The sequence below is a fragment of the Argentina silus genome (genome assembly GCF_951799395.1).
Source record: "Argentina silus genome assembly, chromosome: 6".
NCBI lineage: Eukaryota > Metazoa > Chordata > Actinopteri > Argentiniformes > Argentinidae > Argentina > Argentina silus.
The window spans coordinates 11439510-11467490 of NC_139660.1; the positions used below are offsets into that span (position 1 = coordinate 11439510).

The 27981-nt window shown below is 42.0% G+C and overlaps 3 protein-coding genes across 6 annotated transcripts; 1 reads left to right on the forward strand and 2 right to left on the reverse strand.

Annotated features, from left to right (window-relative positions):
* Window positions 1-630: 630 nt before the first annotated feature.
* Window positions 631-5579, reverse strand: LOC310806044 (cytochrome P450 2B4-like). The gene is made up of 12 exons (XM_083671989.1): window positions 5553-5579; window positions 5248-5345; window positions 4888-4908; window positions 4440-4712; window positions 3716-3875; window positions 3409-3561; window positions 3086-3246; window positions 2718-2891; window positions 2311-2452; window positions 1883-2070; window positions 1649-1790; window positions 631-1412 (listed from the first exon to the last, which is right to left on the reverse strand). The coding sequence occupies exons 4-12, from the start codon at window positions 4629-4631 to the stop codon at window positions 1228-1230; spliced, it is 1497 nt and encodes a 498-aa protein (XP_083528115.1). The 5' UTR covers window positions 4632-4712; window positions 4888-4908; window positions 5248-5345; window positions 5553-5579; the 3' UTR covers window positions 631-1227.
* A 2082-nt stretch (window positions 5580-7661) lies between these two features.
* Window positions 7662-20703, reverse strand: tut4 (terminal uridylyl transferase 4). 4 transcript variants are annotated; one of them, XM_083672075.1, is made up of 30 exons: window positions 20584-20703; window positions 19177-19757; window positions 18811-18965; window positions 18224-18271; window positions 17649-17826; window positions 17224-17312; window positions 16932-16983; window positions 16509-16578; window positions 16029-16155; window positions 15749-15868; window positions 15444-15641; window positions 15121-15295; window positions 14366-14988; window positions 14004-14154; window positions 13445-13531; window positions 12694-12797; window positions 12544-12601; window positions 12325-12428; window positions 11962-12051; window positions 11753-11866; window positions 11565-11642; window positions 11223-11400; window positions 11065-11112; window positions 10898-10980; window positions 10652-10767; window positions 10386-10540; window positions 9740-9837; window positions 8946-9513; window positions 8301-8471; window positions 7662-8198 (listed from the first exon to the last, which is right to left on the reverse strand). In XM_083672075.1, exons 2-30 carry the CDS (start codon window positions 19658-19660, stop codon window positions 8110-8112), a joined length of 4611 nt encoding a protein of 1536 aa, XP_083528201.1. In that variant the 5' UTR covers window positions 19661-19757; window positions 20584-20703; the 3' UTR covers window positions 7662-8109. The 4 variants fall into 4 exon arrangements, with proteins under 4 accessions (XP_083528201.1, XP_083528200.1, XP_083528199.1 ...); XM_083672074.1 differs by having other exon boundaries at window positions 8955-9513; window positions 18224-18340; XM_083672073.1 differs by having other exon boundaries at window positions 18224-18340.
* Window positions 20704-21393: 690 nt separating this feature from the next.
* On the forward strand, window positions 21394-25195 carry gpx7 (glutathione peroxidase 7; the record flags this gene model as incomplete). The annotated part of the gene is made up of 3 exons (XM_083671439.1): window positions 21394-21522; window positions 23282-23543; window positions 23996-25195. 3 exons carry the CDS (start codon window positions 21394-21396, stop codon window positions 24157-24159), a joined length of 555 nt encoding a protein of 184 aa, XP_083527565.1. The 3' UTR covers window positions 24160-25195.
* Window positions 25196-27981: the final 2786 nt, after the last annotated feature.

The following is a 27981-nucleotide window of genomic DNA, read 5'->3' on the forward strand; positions in this document are numbered from 1 at the left end:
TGTAATAACAAAAATGTTCTGTTAGTTACATAGTATCTGTCCTTAATAATGTTTGTAAAAGGGTAGTGCACTCAGGGTTGTCATCCAGTCAGCATACATACAATACCTCTTTATCTCCAGCTATACAACGCCTCCGCTAACCACACCCACTCACCTTTAGATCACTTTAGATCATTTACTGCATTCAAACAGGCTGGATTACTCCATCATGACAGTGCATGCTGCAGCTGCAGTTATACAACCTGTGTCTAAAACTCTGTGAAGATCCCATTCATCATTTGACACTTTAAGCCCAGTTAATCATGGAGAAGAGAGAGGCAAAAGAATACAATACATATCTTACAGTTGTTTTGAGAGTAAAATTCAGTTCATTCATTTCACTATTTCCCTAGCCCTACTGGTTGAAGCAGTTGCCATTTGTTTGTTTTTTAATCATACTCTCTCATTTATGAACATTTCTATTACTATTACATAACACCTCGTTGTAGGTCATTGGCAACAGGAAGAAGTCATGGAGCTTATGTTTTTCAAGATCATTAAGAATCATCTTAAAAATTAGATATAAAATGAGTGAAAAAAGTGTAAACCACTTTTCATCATAGAGTATACATTGTATTATATTTACATGCTAGTACTGTATGAAGACAACAATAACAGACCCCATCTGATCAGCGTTGTGTGGGCATGTTCTGTGGAGGAAAACCCTCCTGCGTGAGTTCTTTCAGTTAGTCAAAATTTAACATACTAAATATTCTGTAATCAAGAAACCAAAGTTAATCCAGACCTTAATTTTATTATGCCAAGTTGACAGAAACTTTTCAATACACCGAAATCATATGCACAGAGAGATACTCTACACACGACTCAGAGCAGAGACAAAGTCAGATCTCCTCTGTCGGCAGCCTTTTTATCCCCCAAATCACCTCTCTGTTCCTGACCTTTAACCTCTCCATATATACTAACCTCTCCATATACAAACCAGAGGTAACCTTTCACCTCTCCATATTAATATTATTATTATTATTTTCCATATGCTCAGGAATGTGTTATTGCAATAGGAGTAGCCATAATAAGCAAACGTGAGTCTCAAGTCAAATGTTCACTATACATACAGTATGTATGTATAAAGGTTAAATGATCAGCATCCAATATATAATATTATAAATTGAAAGTATGAATATAGCATTAATAATCAGTCGATCAATATCACAATCTTCTGCATCTGACTCAGATGTCTCGTCTGTGGCACAGTATGGTGAATGGTTGGGGGCTCCGGACCACACTGAAGTTTCCGTCCATGTTTGGGTGCTCAGCACCAGGGGGCCAGGAGAAGTGCAGGCACTGCAGCAGGGAGGTGAAGAACACAAAGAGTTCCATCCTGGCCAGCTGCTCCCCGAGACACACACGAGGGCCTGAAGAGAGGGGTTAGACACAGTGGATGAAGCATCTGCATGCGCTTTCACTCTGTCATCCCTACATACACACAAATTATTACGTAATTACAGTACATTATAACCTTGTATTATTAATGTCAACAAAACTTTCAACAAGACTTCCTCTGCCATTATTTACCCAACATTCAGCTCTGTTTAATGTTAACCACCTGTACACCATTAATCATTTTGTTGGGGCCAATAAGGAGACTCACCAAGAGAAAAAGCCAGGAAGGACTCGTGTTTGCAGAACTGTCCCTTCTCATCCAGGAAGTTCTCAGGGTTAAAGGTGTCTGGGTACTTCCAGTGGTCTTTGTCCGTGAGGATTGCAGTTAGGTTAATAAAGACCCCCATTCCCTGGCAGAAAAATTATTTCAAAGTTTTAATTGTAGACAGTGGGGAGGACACAAGAATTCTGTATGTTATGTCCAGGAACCCCCATTGCTCACCTTGGGCAAGTGGTACCCCCTAAGCTGCGTGGCCTGGGTGGTCTCATGGACAACTCCTAGTGGGGCAATGTTGGCGACCCTCTGCATCTCATGGATGGTAGCATAGGTGTAGGGAAGGTCTGCTCTGTCATCCATCGAGGGGGTACGGTCGAATCCCAGGACTCTGATAATTTCCTCATGACATCTCTCTATGATGGAGATAATGAAAGGAAGTTGTCAATACTAGTGCAGTAGAACATGCTTTTGCAACTTGTAATATGTCACCACAGGCAATTAGTTTTGCTGTGCTTCAGTAACAGCATGCCCACATTCCTGCCAGGTAAATAACCTTTTTCTATTCATCTTGCATCTTTTTAAAGGAATTTTCGTGAAATTAATGAAATCATGCAGTGCAATTCAGTGTGGGGATGACATAGATGTCGGAATACCTTGAATGTCTGGGTGCTCCATCATGTATATCAGTCCCCATCTGAGGGTGGTGGAGGTGGTGTCTGTCCCTGCCAAGAAGAGATCAATCACTGACATCACCATGTTGTCTTCAAAGAACGTTGAGTCCAGACTTGACTCCTGCTGCTCAACACAAAGAAAATTAGGAAGAAATAATAGTTGATATTTCACAAAGGCAACTTCCAGACAAGTATACAAATTGTATGGTATCGATGAGTAATGTGGTGTTAGATAGGTTAGATAACAGGAAAGTCAATCAAAAGACTTGAAATTCAACAGATGGTTTTCCATTTGCTATTTCCTATGGGATAATACAAAGGTTCTCTGATTTACTTAATTGGGGAAAAGGGCCTGATCGGCAAGTTTACTGAGACCTTTAGTCACTTACTCTCTCCATCTCCACTAGGTATGCATCAATGAAGTCTCTGAGGTTGTCCCTGTCCAAGGTTTTTCTATGCTGATTCACCGCCTCCCTAATGAAGCCCTTCAAGTCATTAGTGGTATTGTTGATCTTCTGGTGAGGGCCAGGGAAATGTTTGATGAATGGGACCAAATTGAAGATCTAGGGAGACAAATCAAACAAATCAAGTCTGTTTTGTGTCAAATAACTTGTGTGAAAGTAAACAGTGTCCTACTGTGTTATATGATGTGGAAAGTTAAAGTTACTTGTTACTGATGAGTTACACTGGTGCAAATGTACTATATCCTATTTCCCTGATCTTTGACAGCTTTGGAGAAGGAGTGTGGTCCTCATACCATTCCAAGAGCAGATCCAGTGAGTAAGATGGTTTCAGCAATGACGTCCAGAAGGTTGTTGAAGTGCTTGTCAGTGTACTCGTAGCGCTCTCCAAAGACAATGGAGCAGATGATGTTGGAGACTGCATTCTGTATGACATGTTGTGGGTTGACTGGATTCTCTTCATGATAAACAACAACAAATCATTGACAGCATTAATCATCACACAATAGCTGAAAAAATAGCCTATGCAACTGACAAGGTCCTTTGAGTGAGTCTACAAGGCACAATAGTGTAATTCAAATCTAATGTTATGGACAGTTCTGCCATGTAAGCTCCTTACCTCCCTCTTTCTCCAGTGCCTCTATGAGGAAGCCGGCTTCCTCTCTTACTCGTTCCTCCAGCGACTTCTTACCCAAACCAAAGTTCTTCAAAGTGAGCAATGCAAACCTCCTCTGCTGCTTCCAGGAGTGTCCATGGGCAGCCATCATAATCCCTTGTCAGGAAACAAATGAAGTCACTGGCAAAGTCTTTTGACATCCATTGAAGGAGGCCAATTCTAAACCATACATACACACAGGTCCACAAATACCTGAGGTCTGGATTCTACCACACATGCACTGCAGGAAACCAGATGTGATGTCACTGACCATATCCGCTGGTGATCCAGTCCATGATAGGTAGAACGTGTCTCCCTCCAAACGCTGCTCCATTCTGGACCATGGCCTCCTTGGTGACCTGGAGCTTATTCAGCACTAATGTTGGCTTCCTGCCCAGGTATATGGTACTGATCTCTCCATAGTTTGTAATCTATGAGTTAAGAAATACAGCAAACATTAGGTAATAATACACATGCTGATGTCGTGACTAGATGGGAAGAGAATGAGAGTGATCACTTTTGCTCGATATAAAAGAAACTGATACCGTAACCAACTTGTTACTGCTTCATATCACTAAAGGTGACAATCAGAAAAAAAGCTGCTAGAACCTAGTGTGCTAGGGTAAGGGCATCTACAGTAGGTATATGTGACTGCAGTCTTCTTCAGCTCAGTGTCAGCCATGCAGCACGAGAGGTTAGCTAATTCACAAACACAATTGTTAATCTCAGGGAAAGTTTCCAGGACAATCAAATAGCAGTACACTCAGACAACCAAAACATACTGGGGGTGGGGCTACTAAGCTAAGAGTCAAATGTAAACACTAAACAGGGTGTGCATAGGGCATGAGAGGACAGATACCCAAAATGACATGCGCTGTAGGATCTTTTCTACTGTTGTTTTAGGAGAATCTCACAGGTAGAAAGTGCATACCAAATGAGTGTGACATAATGAAAATATGCAGTGTGGAAGCAGCATTATCATAGGTAAACTGTACCTCACCGATAGTTTTGAAAGGCTCCTTCACCATCTGGGGCAGGTTCCCCACCAGAGGCCAGGGCTTGGGGCCCGGGGGGACCCTGTTCCATGGAGAGATGTACCTGAAAATCTCATAGAAGACCAGGAAGAGCAGACCAAACAACAGGGCTGGAACTACAGTGCTCCAGCTCAGCAGCCTGATGATCTCCATGTTTGTGCGTAGTTCAACTGAGGTCAGGCTCTAGTGTATAGTAAACCTCTTCTCTTTGCTCTCCCCTTCAACACAAAGGCTCTGGGCAGGGCAATAAAGGGGGCAGGGACATGCAATGATTCACTATTGAGCTTATTTTTGTTGGACTGCATTAATAGGTCCTTCATTTGACGTAAAAGAAAAAAAAAAGAAATCTAATTAGGAATATCAACAATGACTTTTGAACACTAGTCAAAACCAGAATGAACCAGCTCACCTTTCAATAAAAGCAGCAGATCTGTAAATGATTACAAGAGCAAATTGTAAACACCAGTCACCCTTCATATAGACAAGTCTAATGATACTTTTGTTGCCAAGCAATACAAGGTACAGGAGGCTGTGTTTGTTCCTCTCCTGACCAGGCCACATTCTGCCTTGGAAATGCATTTATACATCTTCAACTGTTTCTAATCTCTCATCTCATGATATATTGAACTAGAAAAATAAGACTAATAGGGTAATAGGGTGTTCACACTCTGCCCAGAGTGAAATAAAACGCGCCTTTGTGAGGATATTTCACTTCCTAATGTTATAAATTACATTTTACCAAGGCCTTTCAACAAGTCTGTGCACGTACCTGGCACCAAGCACTGTTGACAGAACGGAAACCCTAGCTGTCTGCAGGATTCTGTTGTGGTGGTCGTCTTCAAAGTTCTGTTCGCGGGTCACAAAAAGCTACATAAATATGAAACGAGCTGAATTAATGTAAAGGCTTTGAAAATAAAAGGTCAGGGGTTACGCTCCGTTGACATTTCACCAAGATACGCTTGTTTTTGAGGGAAATCTTCGAAAAAAGAATAGTAATTTCGCATTAATATGAAAAGCGTATAGTATAATATGAACACACTACATGCCATGTATCAAAATCGATATCGATCTTACCTCAGTATTTTGTTATGTCCTGTGGATTTGAGTTGAAATGTGACGAGTTCAACGGGAGAGCCCGTCAGTAGTAGAGAGGAAAGGAGAGGAGAGGAGGGGAGAGGAATAAGGAGTATGTAACACTGAAAAGATGTTACATTAGTGGATGTACTCGGTATTGCTGTGTAGAGATGCTGAGTTGAATGAGTGCTGTATACTATGGTGCTGTGCTGCCGAGTCAAGTACGCTGTTATTCCTACCTATCGTGTCTTAATACTCATTATACTTTGTATGAAAGAGGAGATGCTCAGAGATTAATTATATATCATATGATTATAATCATAATCATTACCAGGGAATGCAGGTAGATCTATGTTAATGTCTCAGCTGTCGATCATTATGGCACACAGAGAGTCAAGCACACAGCTGCTGCCCTCTTCACACAACAAGGGTCTGCAGTTGCAGGCATACCAGACATGTGGGAGGTCTTCCTAAAAGGAACAGGGAATAAGAACAATCTTGTTACTTTTCAAGGCCACCGCATTAACATAAGCTTTTATGATCCCCTTGAATTATACTTCCATTGGTCTGACAGCACAGATTTTCTAGCTAAGTGGTCAGGTGAAAACAAGCTCATCAAATCAGTGATGTTTGACATCAGAGAGCCATTGTTCAAAGCTGGATGCATGGCCATGGGCATCATCTATGCCCACACCACAGAGCCTTTTGAGAGGATCTTGAAAACTCCAGGCAGTGCCCTGTCTCATACTGACATTGCAAAAGATGTCTATTACACTACTCCAATGGTCAAAGGATGGCTCTGGCCATGGCAGAAAGTCAAGTGCCCAGATTTGATGTCCCGGTGTCTCACAGTGAGGCAATCATAAAAGTATTTGAAGATGTCGAATCTCCAGAGCACAATGCATTTACACAGCTTGGCATTGAGTTGATTTGTGCAGCAATGTACATTGTTGTGCAAAGACAGACCTCCACTCAGCTTCCAGGGGTAAAGACTATGAGCCAAGCTACAAGAAACAACTAAATGTGTCCCAAAAGCCAACTATATAGAGAAGTGTGACATGGCTGTCCATGACGATCTGCTAAGATGTAAGCCTGGGATCTCTAGCCACAACCTGGAGGCAACAGTGATGGGGTAGCAAAACAAACCATCTCTGTATCTCACAGGACCGACAGAAGGTGCCGTCTTTTCTAGCTCATATGAGAGAGAGGAATAGGTCCCTTCAGACTGCCCTAGAAGAAAAGCTTCATCTGAAGTAACAAGTAAGGACGCAACACTCTGTGCCAGCAAACTCAAAATTGTGGAGGAAGTGGGGCAAAAAAAAGCACTTATTGGGCAAATTCAATTTCAGAGAGTAGTCTTATAGGACAGGAACATCTTTCAAGTAACCCAAAATCAGAAGAGATTCACCATTGATGAACTTAAAACTAAGGTAAAGACAATAGTCGAGAACAACCGTCAAGACGAACCCTGTGACAACAGCAGTCTCCTGAAATACGGAACAAACGAGCAAAGGGAACATCAAATCACTGCCAGGCTGTCTGAATTGCTCTTTAAACTGAAGGAAGCCCAAAAGAAATGTGAGATCAACCAGACAAAGTCAAGGCTAGAGGAGTATATTCAAGATCCAACCCTCTTGTTGGGTAAGAAGGTGCACCACAAATGTAAGGAGAACAGAGCAGTGGACTGGTTTCCAGGCACAGTAATGGACATTGCAAAACTAGCAACAAACGCAATGAGTACCCTCTACACCATTCATTAGGAGATTTGTGATGAGCAATGGTGCTTTCCTCTGCTGAAGGATATTAAAAACCGTGATCTATATTTTGTCTAAGGACTGATAGTGCCTTTCAATACTGTAACATACAGTGTCATATTGAAACAAGAGCTCTTTGTTGAAAAGAAGTTGCGTCTCCAAATATTTTCGGAGAGCTTTGTCACCTTGTTTCCTAACTTATTAAAAACACCATAGGCCCAATCTTTCTCTAATAGAGAGACAGACATGTTTGTAGTACATGTCATCTTTTTCTGCTCATTGAAGTCGCATTATGTATCGTTTTTGGACATGAAAACTCCCAAGTCAACAAATAACATAACCATAAAAGTTGTTTGCTTTTCTTTTATTTTTTTAGGCTTTTCATATTTTTTCTCTTTTTATTTCCTTTTTTTTTTTTTTTCTCTTACTATCCGTCTTCATGGCACTACATAATTAGGGGTGGCATGTTAAATTGTTTTTTGAAACAAATGTCTATTCAAAACGTTTTTGTTTTTCAGCAAGCAGTATGAATACAGCTAATAAAAATAAAGGAATACATTTTACCTCCTTACTTTACACAAAATAAAAACACTTTTTGGACCCCTTCAAAAATGGGGGTATTAAAATATTTAACATTTGTATCACAAATCAATGTAATGACAAAAGAAAAACATAAAAACTGTACAAAAATGATAAAATTCATTTTAAAAAGTCATGTGACCAAATGATGCAAAATTAGATTACATTGTTTTGTTTTCTCACAGTAGGGACCATAAGCCTAATTATTTCAAAATGCCACCATTTCATTTCTTCTGCTGGATGTAGTTGAGATTGACATGGTGCCGGCCGTGGGGGAGGAGTGGGAAATGTTGATTGGGGTGCACCACAGGACCTGAGGTACAGTACAAACAGTCAAAGAAAATACCTGATGGAAAATGTCCAAACATTCATAGGTGTATAAAATAAAACAATTACACTGACAAGCCTCTCATACCCTGGGACATGAAGGGCTTGCCGGGCTGGTAGCCTCCGTTGCCCTGCTGGATGAAGTTCTGTGGCATGCGGTAAGGCCAGGATGGGGGGATGGAGTAGTGAGCTGCGTTACTGTGCTCCCAGGACCGAGAGCCCTGGCTCACACCCCCAAACTGGGTCTGGTACCCCGGGTCTGCAGGGGGAAGGAGAGAGAAAGAAGCCTTCAAATTTGATATTCAAAATGACTGTTACTGTCCCAACAACATTTGTTTAACAAGCGTAGCATTCTTCACTTTTGTGAGCAGAACTGATATGTCCCATCACCAGTTTCAGTGCATAGTGCATTATAGTCCCAAACCACTAGTGTCTCTTACCTGAGCAAAGAGAGACAGACATTTACAAAGATTGCCAGGAAGAAGTAAACAATCCGATCAGACTATTTCACTATATGAAAACAAAACACATTCCATAGCAATAAGTTGGCCTATGATTAGTCAGAAAATCTTTCACACACTGTCTGTTTGCACATGATACATTTTGAGAGTCACTTTGCTTGAGGTCAGACACAATCACACACAAACACATGCTGATAGGCAAGACGTAGAAAGACTAACTGACACTGCATGACAAAAAGACATAGTGGCACCCATGATCACCCGGTGAATACCTGACTTGCCCACAGTGCCATTTCCCATCAGTGCCCCCGGTTGAGTCAGGTGGTTGTGCCAGTGCCCGTCCCGTCCTGGCCCACCCATGCCCAGTGGCCTCCCCGCCGGCTGGGCAAAGATGATGCTGGGATCATTGAGGTTCATGGGGCCAGGGCTGCCAGTAGAGCCTCCAGCATTCCCGTTACCAGAGGCTGAGCGCAGGGGGAATTTGAGGCCAGGCGGAGAAGGGCCAGAGGGGGAGGAGGTCTGGAGGACGGGGCCATGGATTGGCCAGGAGGTGGAGGGGAGGGGGACTGGGTGATGGGGTTGCCCCTGAGACTGGTGTGACTGGTGCTGGTGAGATGGTAGCAGCCCCAGGGCGGTGAGAGCCGCAGGGTGGAACTGGCCCGGGTGTGAAGGAGGGAAACTGAAGAGAGACAGTGGGACCTGGGGATGCGGGGGCTGCTTGATGGGGCCTGTAGAGGAGGTCTTGCTCTGGGAGGACTGGGGGGAGCTGGAGCACTGCGAGGAACCCTGGGAGAATGGGGCAGGCTGTGGGGAGTAGGGCGGAGTCTGACGAGTATCAGACTGGAGCAATGGGGACAAAGTGGAATTTAGAGACAAAATCAATTGAAAATTCTGTATTAAGTCACTTGTTTTGCTTCACTTACATTTAAATCAATCAATGTGGTCAATGTGATAGTCTAAATCATAAAATATGGATTAAAAAAGAATGTAACAGTATAGCAGACATCAAATGCAAAACATTTGAGCTTGGTTTGGGAACAGAGAGCCAATGTCCTGCTGTACTCACACATTCGGAGGGTTGTCTGGTCCTTCCAGGGCGATCCTGGGCTGTCTGGGGGATGGGTATGGACTGGGAGCTCACCATGGCACGCACCATGTGGGGAACTGTGGGAATAAGGGCAAACAAATCCACTCTGTTAATGAGTCCTCACTGCCCCCTACTGGACAGAATGTTACTGAAGCTATGTTAGAGCAAAAGGAGGATAACCTCCCCTCCAACAGTAGCTCAATAAAGGATTTGTTCACTTGTTCTCAACAACCAGAGACACTTCTTCAGGATTTTTTTACGCAAATTCTGTTAAGTGTAAAAAAAAGTGTATTGTATGGTTCATGACATAATGTTAAGCGAATTCCTATATCTCATTAGACCACACAGTCCTTAGTTTAAGGCCAACAAACATTTACAAAATAAGCTTTTGCTCATGGGGGTGAGGAGGTATTTTCTGTCTATTTCAGGGACCCGTTTTTGGCTTGTGAGCACACATTTTAGAACTAGTGGCTGAAATTTTTAAACAACCCTGTAGCATCTATTTAACCCAACATATCCCAAGTCGGGTTTAGGGTTAAAAGCAGAACATAAAATCATTCTAAATAGTGTGTTTCACTGTTCTGAGATGCACTAGGTTCTTCTGACACACTAGTTGGGTGTGTACCTGATCCCCCTGCAGCCCTCTGTCTGAGATGACGGTTCTCTGGACAGTCCCTCCGTACGTGACCCATGTCCCCACAGAGGAAGCAACGCCTTTCCCTGGGCTCACGATCCTCCTCCTTCATATCCTCTTCTTTCTCGTTCTCTTTCTTCTTCATCCTGGGGACAAAGAATATCGGCAATTAGTTCACCCTAAAAATGTAATGACGATCACAAAAACCCTCTTGTGGGCAGTGCTCAGATAAAAAAACTAAAGTGCTCCCTGTGTACCTGCGTCTCTTAGGACAGTCCTTCATGTAATGGCCGATCTTGCCACAGATCCTGCAGCACCTGTCATTAGGTGCCAGCTCCCCGTCCGTCAGCACCTTTGAGTCAAAGAAGTAGTCCTGCCCCAGAAGAGGAAATAAGAACATTACATCAGAGTCAAACCTCAAGTACAAGTTAATTAATGCAACTCTCTACAAGTCTAAACATTGTCTTTGTGCATGCAGTGCAACTCAGCCGTGTGGGACCTACCGCCTCCAAGCCAGGCAGGGGGTAGAAGGGAGTGCCGAACAGCCTCCTGCCATTTATAAAGGCCTTCATGATGAAGTTGGTCACTGAGGGGCAAAGGGACAATGTTAGGCCATGATGGTGGTCATTATACACAACACAGAAACAACTTCTGAGGCATAGCAACTTACTTTTGCGAGAAACTCCAGCACCGAGATTGTGATTCAAGTCAAAGGGATCTGAGGAGGAAAGTGCAGGTCAGTGAGAAGTGAAGGGTAGAGAGATTGAGAGAGATGATGGGAGTTGAGGGCACTGTAAACAGAGTGTAGTAGTTGGCTTGCTTGAATACCTTCGATAGCGATGCATTTGGAGGTCCACTGCTTCTCAAAAGTGGTGAGGCGCTTCCTCTGGCGGATACTGATGACATGCTCTTTAAAGTCAAACTCCTCTGTGTAGAAGCGCAGCAGACCTAGCCACAGCTGCCCCACAGACTCACGGTTCAGTTGCAGCTCTGGCAGGCGACGGCGCTGAGAGAAGGAGACAGGGGAGGGACAGCTATGAAGCTTATTATCCTTCATAACTCACTGAGAGTATGCTTTGAACCACTGAGACTAGGGACAAAAGTAAACAAGCACTGTAGAAAGGTTTGCGCCTTCAACAATTGAAGCATGCATCAGTGTCAACAACTCACCAGTTCCTCAATGTCATTAAAGAAGAATGCATTCCAGCCATCTACCATCCTCTGTGGAACAGTATCTCCATCAAAGATCTAAGGAAGAGATCAAAACCAAGAGCGCCATCATAGGGTAACATTTGAATTTGAAACAGTTATGCTCTATATATTTTATATTTCAAGAAAAGTGTGTGGCTGGACTTTACCTCTTGGAGGACAGGGATGACAGGGGGCTGTCTCTGCTGCAGGAAGTAAAGCACCATGAGAATGTAGGCGTAGGATGAGAGACTTCCTCTGGATGCATCACCTATGTCACAGCGCTGACATCACAAAGGACACAGGATTAGATGGCAATCGTCATGGGGGAGAAAATCGACATTTTTAGTATAAGCAGCTGCTTGCCAGGGTTACCTACCTTTGCAAAGACCTTCATTGTGTATCCCAATAATTGCACTCGAGGATCTAATGCAGCATATGTAGCCAGCATTCTGGTGTTGTGTTGAGCCTGTGGGAGGGTAGAGATACCAATGAAACCCTAGAAATGCAGACTAGTTAAGCATGCATGTACAAGCTGCCAAGTTATCCTGTTTCCAGAGCAAATTAGCCAACAATCGTTACAGGTAACAAAGACCCAACATCGGTTACAAGGGACCCATTTAATATTGATAGTATTCTCTCCCTTATACAGCTCTGCATTGGTCTGGTAGGTACAATGTGTGAATTATTTACCAATAATTTGGTAGATTTATGGTGAAGCAGAGCTGGAGTGCTCCCTTACCAGAGTGTTGTACAGGCTGATGTCTCCCTCCAGGCCACTTTGTCTGTGTTCAAACTTCACAATAGGCACTTTAGCTGTTGTGATAGGCAAGATGTTCCTCAAACCTGAGACAGGGATAACCAAAAGCAAGTTAATAACCATAACACTGGTGTGACACAACATACTAAGTAATATGCAGTAAAATCTTCACGGGGGGGGGGGGGGGGGGGGGGCTCTTACCTGTGTGTTTCTTTAGAACCTTAGCTAGCCCTTCGATGATCTCTTTGCAATTCAACTTCTGTTGAGTAAAGAAGACGCCAACATACAATTGAGAGCAGATCATTCAAACAGGTCCAAATGTCAGAACATCAAGTGGTGCAGTCCTCCTACCTCTGCTGTGTCATGGCCCTCCAGGGTCATGCATATGTCAAGGTCACTGTCACGAAAACCGAAGCCGTTCTTTGAGGAGCCAAACAAACACAGCTGGGCCTTGTCTATAGGAAATGGAAAAACTCTTATTTCACTATCATCCAACACAGAATGTTACAATTATTACATTGAAATAAGGTGTGGCTGTACAAGAGTGTGTGACCAATAATCGTTAATCTCTCGACAACAGACTCTGAGTGCTCTGCACTTTCCACACTCTAGAGTCTGCTCTAGCTTGTTCAATGGTTACTGAACAGTCAGAAGTTGATGGGCTGTTGGTGTTCAAAATTAAAAATTACTGACAGGTCGTAGCACCAATCAGATATCACAAGCGAGCACACCCGTTTTTACATTTAAAACTTCAAAACAAACTTTTGGTTTTTAGACTGTTGGCCATCTCCATGGCTAACTTCTAACTTCAGTAACAACTTGAGGAACAAAATAAAAAATAAAAAAATAAATAAAAGTGTGTTCGAGGAAGACCCAATCACATTTGGTCTTTTATTTGGGTCTCTACCTCAGAATGCCAATATAAGAATTACAGGCGTTGTGTAGGCAATACAGCCCTGTGAAAAAAGGCTTATAACTGTTTACTCTTTCAACATCCATGGAATATCATTATTTTATGTATACCATATATCATAATCATATGCATGTACAGGAAGTACCACAACCCTTTGGTCTGCTGTTTTTTTAGGCGTTACATACGTACCATTGTACTCTTTTCGTATGAACCTCTCCAGACTGCACAGGATCTGCTCTCTCTTCTGCTGCTCTCCAAGGGAAGGAGACAGCTCATCTACAAATACAACAGATACATAACCGTGGTTAAAAGATCGATTTGAATGTGTAGTGATTTGAAATTATATAGTAACAAATTAGGGTTAGGGGTTAGATAATAAAGTTGATCTTATCAACATGGAAGATGTGCTGGGGCAAAAGCTGAATAACACTTTTTAACACAAAACAAACTCCAGGGTTCTCCCCAAGATTTTTGAAGGGTGTGACACTGGATTGCATTATCAAAACCCAACTTGTGTTTATTCATGTGAAAATGTGCAAGAATACGGTTAAAACTGAATTCACTAAGGAACATCATAACGCTTTAATTTTCACTTTTGCTTTTAACGACAATGTCGTTGGCGATAATTACTCTATCATTACTAAAAGTTCACAGTGTAAAGTTCACAGCATGGCACAGCGCCACTCTTACATTCTTTGGGGATAACCCTGAACTCATTTAAAGATTGCAGTATGTGCTGAAGACTTACGGTAGCAGAGACTGCAAAGGCCATCTAGGATGTCACGAAAGCGGTCAGTCATGGGAGGCAGCAGTTTAAGCTCAATCTTCTTGAAGTCCTCAGGACACTCATCCTTCAGGTGGCCATCTCTTTTGCAGATGCTGCACACAACAGTGGGAGGCTGCAGAGCAGAGAATGAATGAATCTAAATTATTGACTAATTTGGAAACAAAGACTGTGAAAATAGATAATACTATAGCATCTTTTCCTACGGTAAGAGAAACACCAACTCCCAATAATACTCAAAAACTACAGCCACACAACAACAATTACATAAATGCATTTGAATCAAACCATTTAATCAAGGATGTATGGCACAGATTATGCATCACCTTTCCACCAGTGAATACCATCCTATCAAAAATATAATGCAGGTCCTCTGGTGCAATATGTCCCAGCATCTCTGAAACAAGGTTCTCTTCTTCTTCTTCTTCCTCCTCCTCCTCCTCCTCCTCCTCTTCGTCACTGTCCAGCAGGCCGTTCTGGGTGGAGGGAGAGGCGCTTGGGGATGTAGGCTCTAGGGTTGCTTGTCCTTCTTGGGCACAACGGTCAGCTGTAGCCCCTTCAGTGGAACTGCCCCCCTCACTGAGGACCAAGTCCATAAGGCTCCTGTTCAATACCCTCTCTTCCTTCCCATGTGCTGTATCTGGACACCTGCTCTCACCATCCTCATCCTCCTTCATCTTCTGTAGCTCTCCCACAGGGTTCGGACTTGCACCTTCTTTCCCACCACTCTCTCCAGCCTTCACAGCCACCTCTTCCTTTTGTTCTACTTCTTCCAGTTTCATGCCATGTTTCCCAATATGTCTGCCTCTCTGGCGCCCCCTGCTGCCCTGGTCCTTGCTCTGGGGGCAAGCAAAGTATTTGTAGGCAGTGCGGAAGCGCTCCTGGATGTACTCAAAGACCATTTGACTGTTCAGGCTGCGGGCAACGTTCCTCTTTAGGGCAAAGGGATCTGAGAGAAAAGTAGAGATGGTGAGTTTCACCAACAACTTACCCTCACTCGTAGTTAACACCAGAAGGAGAACGACTAGACACACATGACCATTCGGACATATCTTATGAGACCTCTTGAGTAGTCTCTTACCTTCGATGGCAAGCCTGCGGCGGGGCCAGTTCTTGCCCTCTCTGGAGAGGAGCTCTTTCAGGCGGATGCTGATGATATGTTCTTCCAGGGCAAATTCCAATGTGTAGAAACGCAACAGCTCCAGCCACAGCTGCCCAAGGGACACCCCCTTTCCAAGGTCAAGGGTCAAACGGGTCTGTGAGGGACAGCAAGAGAAAAGTAAACTGTAACATGTGACAATAGGCCTAGTTCAAGAGATAATGTGAGAGGCTAACAAAGAGCAGAGGCACTGGACCTAAAGAGCTGTAATGTGTACTGTTAGAAAACCCTGCCACGGTACTCACCATACCCTCGACATGCCCCTTCTTCCCAGCAGGTATCTTCTGCTCTGGCTTGGTCTTTCCTTCCCCCCTAGCTTCCCCTCTGTTCTCCCCTCGTCCCTCTGTAGTGCTGGGGGGTCTGTGCTTCCACCCCACAAACATGTCCATCTCCACCCCAGTCAGATGGTACTCATCCACATGTTTGACGTCAAAGCCTTCAATCTGAAAACGACATTGAAACAACAATGTCAGCATTAGCAACAATAGATACAAACTAAACGGCAATCAAGCTCTGTGAAAACATTTTCTATTTCCATGGATACACCTACCCAGTAGCCCAGGTAAACTGGGAGGATGGGATCCCTCCTTTGCTGCAGGAAGAAGATGACCATAAGGGAGAAGGAGTAGGAAGGGATGCCACCTTCCGCCTGGCAGTCGATGTGGCACAACTTAAGGGAAAAAACAAAAAAGCATGAACAGAGGCTGTTGATCTACATTTTATCTAAAAAGGGATGAAAACAGACCCTTTTTATACATAAAATAACTAGATACTAGACCCATTTCATATGATGTTATATCCATGACAAATAATAGTTGCTCCTGCCTTACCTTTGCCCAATAGCGGAAGGCCAGGACGAGGGGTACGAGTCTGGGCTCAAGTTTAGCCAGTGCAGCCAGGTGGTTGGTGGTGAGGCAGGCAACATCGTTACCTGCACTCACCTTGCACATCAGCCCACTGGGAGGACAGAGGAACAGACTGGTCAGGAGCAAACTCAGAGGATACTCTACACAGTGGTTGGTTACTCGAATAAGAATAGGGCTGGTTCAGTAGCAGGTATTGAGGCTAAAGGCTTGCTTATCATATTAGAAGGGAATTGTGTCATTTGTTGTATCAATTTATGGTCCTTATGAGAACTATGTCTAGAAAATATTACACAACAATACTCCTGTTAAAACAACATGAGATGTCCATGAAATGGTATAAATGTAACCATAACATCAACAAGACATTACATTTAAACTCTTAAGAATATGTATATTAAAAAAAAACGCAACCATATACAAATGTAATCATAACACTGTACTGACCTGCTGATGTCCGTGCAGAATACTACAGGAACTTTGGCATGAAAGTCAGACTCAACCTCAGAATATTGAGCTGGAAAAAGAAATGTGAAGAGTATTTACTGGATTGTTCCCAAGCACAAAGAACAAGCATGTGTAGCACATACTGTATAGTACAAAATCAATGGACATAACAACACACGACATGATTACAGTTGACAAAGTGGATTATAATGCAACTAGTGCATTAGTAGCAGTTTTCTAATGATTTTCTGTTCACATAACAAAAAGCTCTGGTTAATGGGGGCACTCCAGTCAAACACAGTTCAACACAGCTCTGCCATGTGGGGAAGAACAAAGAACTCATTGAATCTTGTGCCACAATCATCCTTCTACTGAATTTACAGTCTCAACACTGGGTGTTAATTCATGGAGGGTCCTACTTACAGCTGTTCTTCAGGATTTCCAGTACTTGTATCAACACATCTGGTTGAGTCATCTAGAGAGACAGCAAACGGCAAGACAATCAGATAGAGCCAGGGCAACAATGTTGATATTCATTCTACTGTTGATTGTGTCCTGTTTTGTCCTATCTATATATAGATCAATGGGTCCAGCCTAACTGATAAAATGATATTGAGGTGTTAACAGAGAACAAGTGTGTGCCAATAAATTACCCCGTTTACTTTGCTACCTTTCATTACCACTGATCTGAGAGACAGGAAACAGACAGACTTACAGTAGATGGATAGGTGACGTCAATGTTGATGTCACTTGTCTTGAAGGCGAATCGGGTGAGGCATGAGCCATAGAGACGCAGGGAGCAAACTGGAAAAGACACCAATTATTTCACTTTTGACAGCCATGTAAACTACACGACATTATATAGAATACCAAGTATCATGCTGGACTACAACTACCTGTAGTAGTAATGCTACAGCTAAGTCATCCGTAAAATATTCCTCAACTAACATTACCAATCAACGTCAGTTAGTTTAGTTTAGGTGGAGCCCCATTAGCTGTTGTATCCAGTTATAACAAAAAAAAAAATCACACAGTACAAAACAGTGAAATATGTGAAAGCAGTGAGACAGTCTTCCCTACCTATCCAGACAGTGCTGATAAGTGTTGATGAAAGACTGGAGGCCAGGGGCAGGAAGTTACCTGAGAGGTGCTGCTGTATGGTCTCCTCCATCCTGTTGACCACAGCTTGTCGGACCTGGAAATCCTCCTCCGAGATGCCATGCAGGCTGGCCGCCTCCAGGACCGCTGCGTCCACAGCTCTCAGCTGGGCAGGAGATGGGGGTGGCAGGGCCCGCAGCTCATTCTCCTCCTGCTTCTCCTGGAACAGCAGAGACAACAAACAAAGGCTCATATTTAACAGATCTCTGTTCATTAATTGGCTGAGGAGAGTGTGGCATTGATTAGTCATGATTTTTAGGCAATAGCCTTAGGAAACAGCAAGAAGCATACAATAAAGCATACACAACCCCCTGAACACTTTGACAACCATGAATAGCTGTGATCATCATAAATGGTCTAAAATCTAATAGCACTGTCTACATAATTCTCTTTAACTAAACTGTTCAAATCATTCCTAAATTGAGCCTTGCCATACCAATGTCCTTCCATTGTAACAACATGAACACAGGAAATAAGAAGTTATAGAACTCAAAAAGGTGGACAATAAGAAAAAGGCGTTAAAAAAAGGCCTTCATTGGCTAACTTTTTTTTCATACCATAATGTTCTTCTTGTGTCTCTTTTCCTTGATGTGCTTGTGGGCCCCCTGTACATTCTCAATATGCACAGAACACAGTTTGCATAGGTACTGGAAGTTTGGGTACTCAGGAGACTGCTGTAAAGACAAAAGGAGAAGTGAAACCAATCACATTTGAGAGACTGCTGGGAGTACAACGCCCATCACTGTGGACATGCAAATGAAGACGTCAACAAATTGTTTGAAAAGCGCCACCTCCCCAACTTTCATAGCCAACTCTCTTTGTTGAAAACTGATAGCTGAGAGTGGTGTAGACTAAATCAGAAAATATACTTTCAACAGCCATTGTTTATATGATTCACTGGTACTAGTGCATGTTTTAACATCTGACATGAGATCTGTTTCAGACATGCAAGATTGTAATGCGCAAGGTTAAACTAAATGTAGTGTATCGGTAAAGGCATAGGGCAATGTAATGTTTGGGTCAATTTTAAATTTGGGTCAATTCTGATAGAATTCCAGTCGACTAAGAAGTTTTAATGTCTATTTTTTGTGGTGCTTGATACAGGCATTGAATTGACACTTTCCTGAAAAGCTGTCGTCCTCACCTTTACCAGTCTGTGAATGTAGTCCCTGTAAAGGCGCTCCTCTGCCTGTCTGAGGCCCAGCTGTTGCTCTGAGGTCAGGACACCGGCCTCCATCGTTGCTCCCAAAACAGTACCCACCTCAACGGGCTGGCCCAACAGTACCCCAGCCTTCTCACCTGAAAACAACAGCCAACAAGCCACACAAACTCAGTTAGATGTAGGCTTGATTTCAGAGCATAAACACTTAGGAATCGCATGTTTGGACTAGAACTAAGAATAATCATGACACAGCAGAGAAGGTACTCTCCCAGATGGGATCTAACACATCAAGCATACATTAAAAGTTAAATATACAGCTAATATGTGTAAATATGTCTAATGACACACCAAGTGACTTCTCCTTCACTGGTGTTGCTTTAGAGGACTTGGTCTGCGTAGTGAGGCCTTCCTCAGGTGTGCTGGGCACCATACCAGCCACCATGTCTCTGCTCTCTGAAGGGCTCCAGCCTGGGGCCAGAAACGCCCTGGTATCAGGGGCCTGCCCAGCCTGCTGATGGCCGCCCACTCTCCCTTTACCCCTCTCCCCAGAGCTGGTCCTCCCAGTCAGTCTGCGAGGCTTTCCTCGCCCCAGGTCCTGGGAGCTACTCATGGGGGTCTTGCCTGTTCCACGACTGCCCTGGCTGCCTACATCTTTATGGTCATCCTTTGCTGTGGTGACGTTTTCCTTGCTGCTGCTGCTGCTGCTGGCAGACTTGGTGGCCTCTCTCTGGGCTGGAGCCTCTTTAAGGGGCTTGGCGGACGGAGCTTTGGCTCCTCTGGCCTCGTTGCGAGAGGGCTTGACTGATTTTAGTGGGCTTTTGGACTCCTCCATGCCTCCCGTCCTCTCCCTCTCTCTCTATGTCCAGGACTGAAGAAACTACTCTGTGATGAGGATGACCAGGGTGGCAGAGAACGAGCCAAATGAAAACCTAGAGAGATGGAAATTGATCATGCTTTGTAGAGGTCATCAACATTAGCGTGGAAGCACAGAGCGTCTCAACTTATCTCAAGCACTTTATGCTAGCACTTCTAAATACATTGTTACCAAAACAATGTGTTTTTTTTCTAATTTCCAGCAAAACCCTAAAATGTAATGTTGATGATGGACATAGGCATCTAACGATGGTCGACATGGAACGTACCCTTTAAACCCATTAATATTTGTCGAAAGCAAAGCATCCTTGACAATCAATAATGAAGTTACATTTCAAGCAGCCAAGTAGTCTGTTGACAGTAGAACTTTGTTGCAGAAAGCTGTCCTGGCAGTCTTACAATATGCATCATTAGCTAGTTGAATTAAATTGCAAAATGAATTTGAATAAAAGCGACAATTCTTACGTTTGTATTGCAAAGCGGCTCTGTTATGAACAGAGTGTTATTTCCAACAACAACAACAACAACAACAACATCCCCGAAAAAGGCCGCCTGGCGCTCGGAGAGCCACGGTTCACTGACTGTATGTAGCTGTGTCCACGCGTAAACAAACGAGACAGTGCATTTGTTATGTCGTACTAGTCGAAACAAAATGTCATATGGAGCATTGAAGCAATTATATCTTGCTGGCTAACTTGCTAGCTACGGTCTAGCTTGTAGACAGATAGCTAGCTAGCTACCTATCAGGTAGCCAAGCTGTGTGCACTAGCTAGCCACCTCCGCTATGCTAGCTGACAAGTAATGACACATACATACCCTGCTCAGATACATTGCAAGACAAAATCCTTATTATAGCATGTGAAAGAATATGTGTTAGCTTACTTGTATATGCTTATTTTTAAGATCAGAATATTGCTAGACTCTTTCCATCTTCCTGCTCATCATTTTGTTTTTCTCATTCACGGCCCTGATCAAAACAGCTACCACAGACGCCATGTTAATTCCTGTACTCACTGCATTATGGGAACGAAGCTGTACTGAAGCGCAAGCAGTCCAATAAAATAAGAAGTAACGAAATTATTTCATACAAATACGGTTTTCTGTAATTACGGACAAGTACAGTACGAACATAATAATAATAATAAATGTAACATTTGAACATATGAATAACATGAATAAAACATAAGAAAAATATCCTATGGGCTCTGCGACGTGATGATAAATATGAGTTGCTAAAAGTCACACTATATAGGTCTAAATAGGTTAGCAGTCAATATGCAAACAGCCTACATTTCCCTAATGAAGTTTATGCAACAATGTGTCATTCAATCTTACGTTAAAATGCAAAAATGAGTTAACTTTATTTCACATGTTAGACTTCAACCATCATGCTGGCCTGAATGATCAGCAAACATCATATTTGCACATGGTCCCTTTAAAAATAAACTACTACTATTGTGGAATTATAAAGTGCGCTTGATTCATTAATGGCGCAGAGTAGATTTATTTTGGACGCATTCCATTCAATGCCATGTTTCATTCATTTTTGAGAACTCCACCCTCCTGGCGCAACAGGCCAGCTAAGTTTGGGAGTTTTTTTCTACCTCTCAGTGGTCGGTATTGCACAGTGCACACACCGGATACCTTCAGCCTAGCAGTCCACAGAAGTTTTCCTAATTTTGTTAATACAAAATGCTTTTCGCTGCACTTACATTTCTACTTCTTTTATCCAATCTCCAAGCCAAACAAAAAGACTTTTACACATTTAAAGTAGTTAACAGCAGAGGGAGATTAGTATCCTTGGAAAAATACAGAGGTTCGGTAAGTCAGCGACAAAACCTCTACATTTGGACTGGACCTGCGGTTTAGCCTAGGCTATATGTCACAGATGTTTTGTATGTACAGTATGCATGCCGTCTTCTTTTTTTTCTCCAAAAACATGCATATTCTGATTGCATGTGCCATGTTTGAATAAAATGCTAACACTAATACTAAACTCGTGGAGTTGTGTCCATCATTTGCAGCCTGTAGCCTACGTGGCAACAGTTCCTCAATTGCTTTTACTAGGTGAGCAATTGGAATAGTATGACGCTGACCTGTTTTGACGATATAAGGCTTTAAGTAGATCTACAGTAGGCTAATACATTTTTTATTTGTTTCTCTCGAGTGTGATTAAGTCAGTTTCAACCTGAATATGTATTGATCATAACGTTGAATTTGTTGCTGTGTTGTGTATGTGTAGATCTTAATGCCTAAAATTGTCCAACGGTTTTGACATGCTATTCAACACGACTTTTCTGCTTGTATTTCTGTCGCAAACGCAAATATGTTCAGGGACGCAGGACGTGTAATAATATTGTCTTGACACTAGATGTCAATATTTGACTATGGCTATATCAAGATTGAAATCACCAAGATTAGTTTACAAAAGGCCGAAAGGTGAGAATTGGTCATCCATAACCTATAGGCTTAACTAACCTTCGCTGTTATTATTTGTATTGATAACATCAAAGGGTAAACGTAATGTAAATTAGTAAGCCTAATACCTTTAGAGAAAGTTATTATTCATCAACATGTTTTAGCCGTACACTAGCCAATAAGATCTTTAATGTATGTGCATGATGTGGTGTGATAACACTTTGCATGGGATTGCATTGAATAGCCTAGGCCACTCTAAATAATTATCCAGAAAGGACAATTTATGTTATTTTTGAATAAGTAGAAGAGATACCATTCTTGAAGTATTAAAACTTATTACAGAAATCTCAGCAATACAAACCCTATATTATGCTATACTAGACATAATCATCAGCAGAGTATTTCAACAGCTGCTGAAAACCTGTTAGATACCTGTATATCTGATGGAGTTTTAACATGAATACGAAATTGAATACCAAATCATGTTCAATGTTATCTGCTTTCCATTCTGTAAAGCAGTAGAGAGAGCCTGTGCTTGTTGCATTTCAGAGCCCTTGAGAGAGGGTACAGTGCCATGTGAGAATGTGGGCTATGGAAAAGGAGCAGGTTTCACTACTAGACAACTGTTAGTGGATTATATGCAACAATGCAACATGTTGATAATCAGTGATTGACCTGCTGAAATAATATTGAAAAACGTAATGTAAAATCAGTGGAATAGAAGGAATCTACCGTGTGTTTCCCATTAAAAGTCTAAGAGCCTTAAGGAGTGCTCTGCTAATTTCATAGTTGTATTGAATCAGAACAACTATTTGATTGGGGAATTATGGCATTTAATATTGAAGAATATTAAAGTACAATTAAGAGATAATCTCCCAGGAGAAGAACTACGCATCTGTTTCACTCAACATTGAAACCTCTCCTTTGGTTCAGAACACAAACATATCTCTATTTATCTAATGTATATAATGGGTTTCTATAAGGGACTTGACTTGATATTACAGTATCAGCAATCTCCAAACTCTACTTACAGACATGCATAGCGCTTTTGTGCATGCTAATCCAATGGAAGGCTCTGACTTTGAGCTGCGTTCATTTTCATAATGATGATGGTGGTTTTATGAGTACTACAGTGCAGTAATTTGGATTTTTGTTTCGGCAGGTGTCCTTGGTGGTGAATGTAGCCAGTGAGTGTGGCTTCACTGATGAGCACTATACAGATCTGCAGCAGCTGCAGAAGGACTATGGCCCATACCACTTCAACGTGCTGGCATTCCCATGCAACCAGTTTGGTCAGCAGGAGCCTGGCAGCGACAAGGAGATTGACAGCTTTGTACGTCGTGTCTATGGAGTCTCCTTTCCTCTGTTCAGCAAAATTGCTGTGGTTGGAACAGGGGCCAACAATGCCTTCAAGTTCCTTGTGGGTGAGTATGCAGAAGTGTGATGGTGGGGTATCAGCATGCACTCATGCTTAGCTGGATGTGGACAGTATGATCCCTTGAGCATCAGCTTTTGTGGAATCATTGGCAAGCCCAGGTGTGTGTGTGTGTGTGTGTGTGTGTGTGTGTGTGTGTGTGTGTGTGTGTGTGTGTGTGATTGCATGGGAAGGAGAACATCCGAACATGCTCTGCACATTTCAGGAAATGTCAGGAGGAAGAGGAAAAAATAAAGTGTACATTTGTATTGTGTTGTGCAATAATCTCCTAATTAAGCAGTGAAAGGTTTAGGAAGGAGGAGAGAATTATGTTAGTGATGTGTTAACCTTATAGGTATAGTACCTCTAAATCCATGCAAGGTACTTTCCCACAATATTTTAGGCATATTGGCTTTATGTACATTGTCATTGTAACATTGTCTCTCTTGTTATTCTTTACAGAGTCAACCGAAAAGGAGCCTGACTGGAATTTCTGGAAGTATCTTATCGATGTAAACGGAAAAGTAGTAGATGCTTGGGGTCCAAGTATTTCTGTCAAAGAAGTCAAACCAAAAATATCTGAAATGGTACGGCAGATCATCTTAAAGAAGAAAGAAGAGCTTTAACCTGACACTTCAAGACCCAAAATCTATCTGGGAGAATCCTATGTTATTGAAAGCCACTGCAACATACAACCCAAGCATCAATATACAGTAGATACTGCTATGCACTGCTAGATGGTATAACACTATGAATAACTCAGATTCAATTTTTGCACCCCTCAGTACAATCAACCTTTGTGACAGTGTATGACACCTATGAAATAGGTCTACACACTCAACTCTCTTTTAGAAGCACTGAGAAAAAGCAGTTGTATTATGTGTTGACACCAAGTAAGCAAGACATTCTGTTTGCCATGGCATGTGTGGCAGAGAGGGCCTTGATGGGTTAAATGTGACAGTCAGCCATTATGTGAAACTATCATTTCTGTGCTTGTTGCTTGTCATGTTTTATTTATGAGCATTCCTTTTATGAGAAGAACCAAGTGGTGCTTAAACAATGAGTGGGGGAGTAATAGGTGGCTTTACTCTCACTCTAGCTTTAACATCTTGTCCTTGGTCTGATATATAGAAATACGATTATAGTTGTCAACTAAAGCTATTCATCTTTACAGCCCTATTTTGTATGTATATTTGTATTTTCTAATCATCGTGCTGATGAGTGGCACCACTGTATTTGACTGACTTTTTCATGGTACAATACTTTAGATCAATAATGTAGATTGATCTCTGACACCAACATGAATGCCTTTGTCAAGCCTTGAATTGTCAGTGTTGCTCTACAGAACACTGTATGGATTATGTGCAAGAGTTGAGTTGATGTCAGTTCGCCTATCCTCTTAATTGGTTTCACTAGCATTTGATGGTCTACACAGTAAAAACTATATTCAATAAGCATGTATTGTCTGCTACTTTATGAAATATGATTGCATTCATTTTAGATCAAAGTCTCTCACAATCTTGTCCTCAAGATTCTGTTCCATAAATCCTAAGAATTCTGCCTTTGTTTGGCCACTAGCTCTATCCTTGTGTTAATTATTTATATTGTTGGCACCTCACACCTAATGAAGGACAGAGGGTTGTTTGTCCTGTCACAGCCTTGGTCTCATCTCACATCAAATAATGTCATTGGAAAATAAATGGACAATTTAAAATTGCTCTGTCTATCACATCTGCTGTAGCTACTCTTGAAGTTCAGGATGTAGGTTGATGACCTGGTTACTCTACTGTGCTGAGATAGTTACAGTCCTCATGACCCCCTATTGTGTAGTTGAAGATCATAGATCACCCCTTGTGTGTTGATTTATAATGTCTGTATTTGAACAAAGAGCAGCGCCTTAATGCTTTGTTCTCTGTTTATTTGTTACCTTCAGAGAACTGCAGAATTCAACTATAATTCATATGCATGCCATACCACAACACCAATCTGTTCAGCAAACACATTTGAATGTGCCCATCTCATGTGAATTGGCAAAATGTTGACTGACAACCTGGCAAGTCATTTCATCCTGTAACCACATTTTGTACATTATTAGACGTCTTTAATTTTAAAGTCAATAGATTACATTGAAATACTGATCATATTGGAATTACGGGAAAACATGGTGACCGTCTAAGCTGTCTAAGACTATGATCGTTTGATGAATGTCTGATGGCATTTGAACTTCAAGGTAGGCACTTTGGGCCAGTTAATACCAATCAATCATCGCTTGAATGCCACAGCCTATTTGAGTATTGTTGCTGACCATGTGCATCCCTTCATGGCTACAATTTACCCATCTTCTATTGACTACTTCCAACATGATAATGCACCATGTCACAAAGCAAAAGTCGTCTCAAACTGGTTTCATGAGTTCAGTGAGTTCAGTGTTCTTCAGTGGCCTTCCCAGTCACCGGATCTGAATCCAATCCAACACCTTTGGGATGTGGTAGAACGGGAGATTCACAGCTTGAAAGTGCACCTGAAAAATTTGCAGGAATTGCGTGATGCAATCATGTCATCATGGACCAGAATCTCAACGAAATGTTTCCAAAATCTTGTGGAATCAATGCAATGAAGAATTAAGGCTGTTTTGAGAGCAAAGGGAGGCCCTACACAGTATTAGTATAGTGTTCCTAATAAAGTGTCCAGTGAGTGTATATGCCATGCACTAGCATTAGCACCATGCAAGGAGATTACAACAGCTTTTGATCCCGATTGAATTGAATATCATCAGCCCTATTTTATTTTTTATCTCAAACACCAAAAGCCTCTAATCTGCTTCACCTTTCATGATAAATTGTCTCTCACCACTCAAGGCAAACTAAACAAAGGATCTGAGATCCAGGTTTTTAATCAAGTTCAATGTGAAGTCAGTAGCAGATTATCCTTTCAAATAGATGTCAAATTACCTTAATGACTTGATCACCACTTGACCAGGACTGAATACCATTGTCATTTAATGAACTGACCTGTCATCTGATTTAATATAATTAAGCCTGCTCTCAGGCTGGATAGAGTCATGCATGACTACCTTCCCAACACTATTATTTGATCAGCAGGCCAAGCTGTGAGTCTCTAGCAGATTACACAGACAGACACGACTGCACTTCTCAGTAGTCTAAACTTGCTGCACCCAAGGCTTCAGGAGAGGACAGCTTCTGTAATGACACAACCCATAATTCCCCTGACTCTCCTGTTGTGTGTGTGAGCTGAGTCTCAATCAAGTTCGTTCTGTTTATTTTCAGGTTTCCATCTCCCCTGATGAGCATTGTAGCGCAGATTGTTATTTTACATTGTAAAATGTTACAAATCTAAACACCTTTTAGACTCAGGATCGGATGAGTGCAAATGTTGTTTGTTCATTCATGCTATGCTCAAGTGTGATGTCAAATGTGTTTCTAAAAGTGATGTGATGTCTTTATTTTGTCATCAGTGAACTGCAGACTGTTTATGTTTGATCAATGTTTGTATTCTTGGACTGTACGTACTGTCATTTTCATAAAGAAATCGATCAACTGTGAGAATAAATCAATCATGTGTTCGTCAGTGAAGGGAGAGAGAAAATGTGGTGGCATTGCAGGCTAAATTCCTCAATGAAATTTCATTGAGGATCTCAAAGCAAACATTCTTAAGAGCAAAAATAGCTTTAATGAATTTGACTAGTACAGTATGTACACTGTGCTCCTCACTTTCATTGTAAATGTATGTTTATGAATACCAGTATGAGGATCATACAGTGCATTTGTAATATATATATATATACAGCTCTGGAAAAAATTAAGAGACCACTCCAAATCTTTCTTGAATCAGCATCTCTACATGTATGGCAGCCATTCCATTCCAGTGTCTTTTGAATTCCAATACAGGCACACCTCATTCTACTTAATGAGGTACTGATTAGGTGATCACCTGAACCAAATCTTATTTAATGAGGAAAAGTATAAAAACCACTGCTGTGGTCATCACTATCCTCTTGCAATAGGACAAGCTGGATGGCAGAAACAGTGCTAGTAGTACCTCAAAAGTAATTGGAATAAAAAAAAAAAACTATTGACCATGCCAAAAGAGTTGAAAAGAAACATTTTGAGTGAGGAAAAGAAGGGTTCAATTCTGGCTTTACTGGCAGAGGGATACAGTGAGCGTCAGGTTGCTTCCATCCTTAAAATCTCAAAGACGGCGGTTCATAAGAACATGGTTAAGCAGCAGACATTAGGGATAACACAGCTACAGACCGGCAGAAAACGACTCACCGGGATGACCGCCAACTTATTCGAATGGCACAGCGATGACGGTTCGAAACAGGCTCCTAGGGGCAGGGCTGAAGTGCAAAGCTAGAAAAAAGCCCTTCATCAACGAGAAGCAAAGAAGAGCCAGGCTGAGGTTTGCAAAAGACCATAAGGATTGGA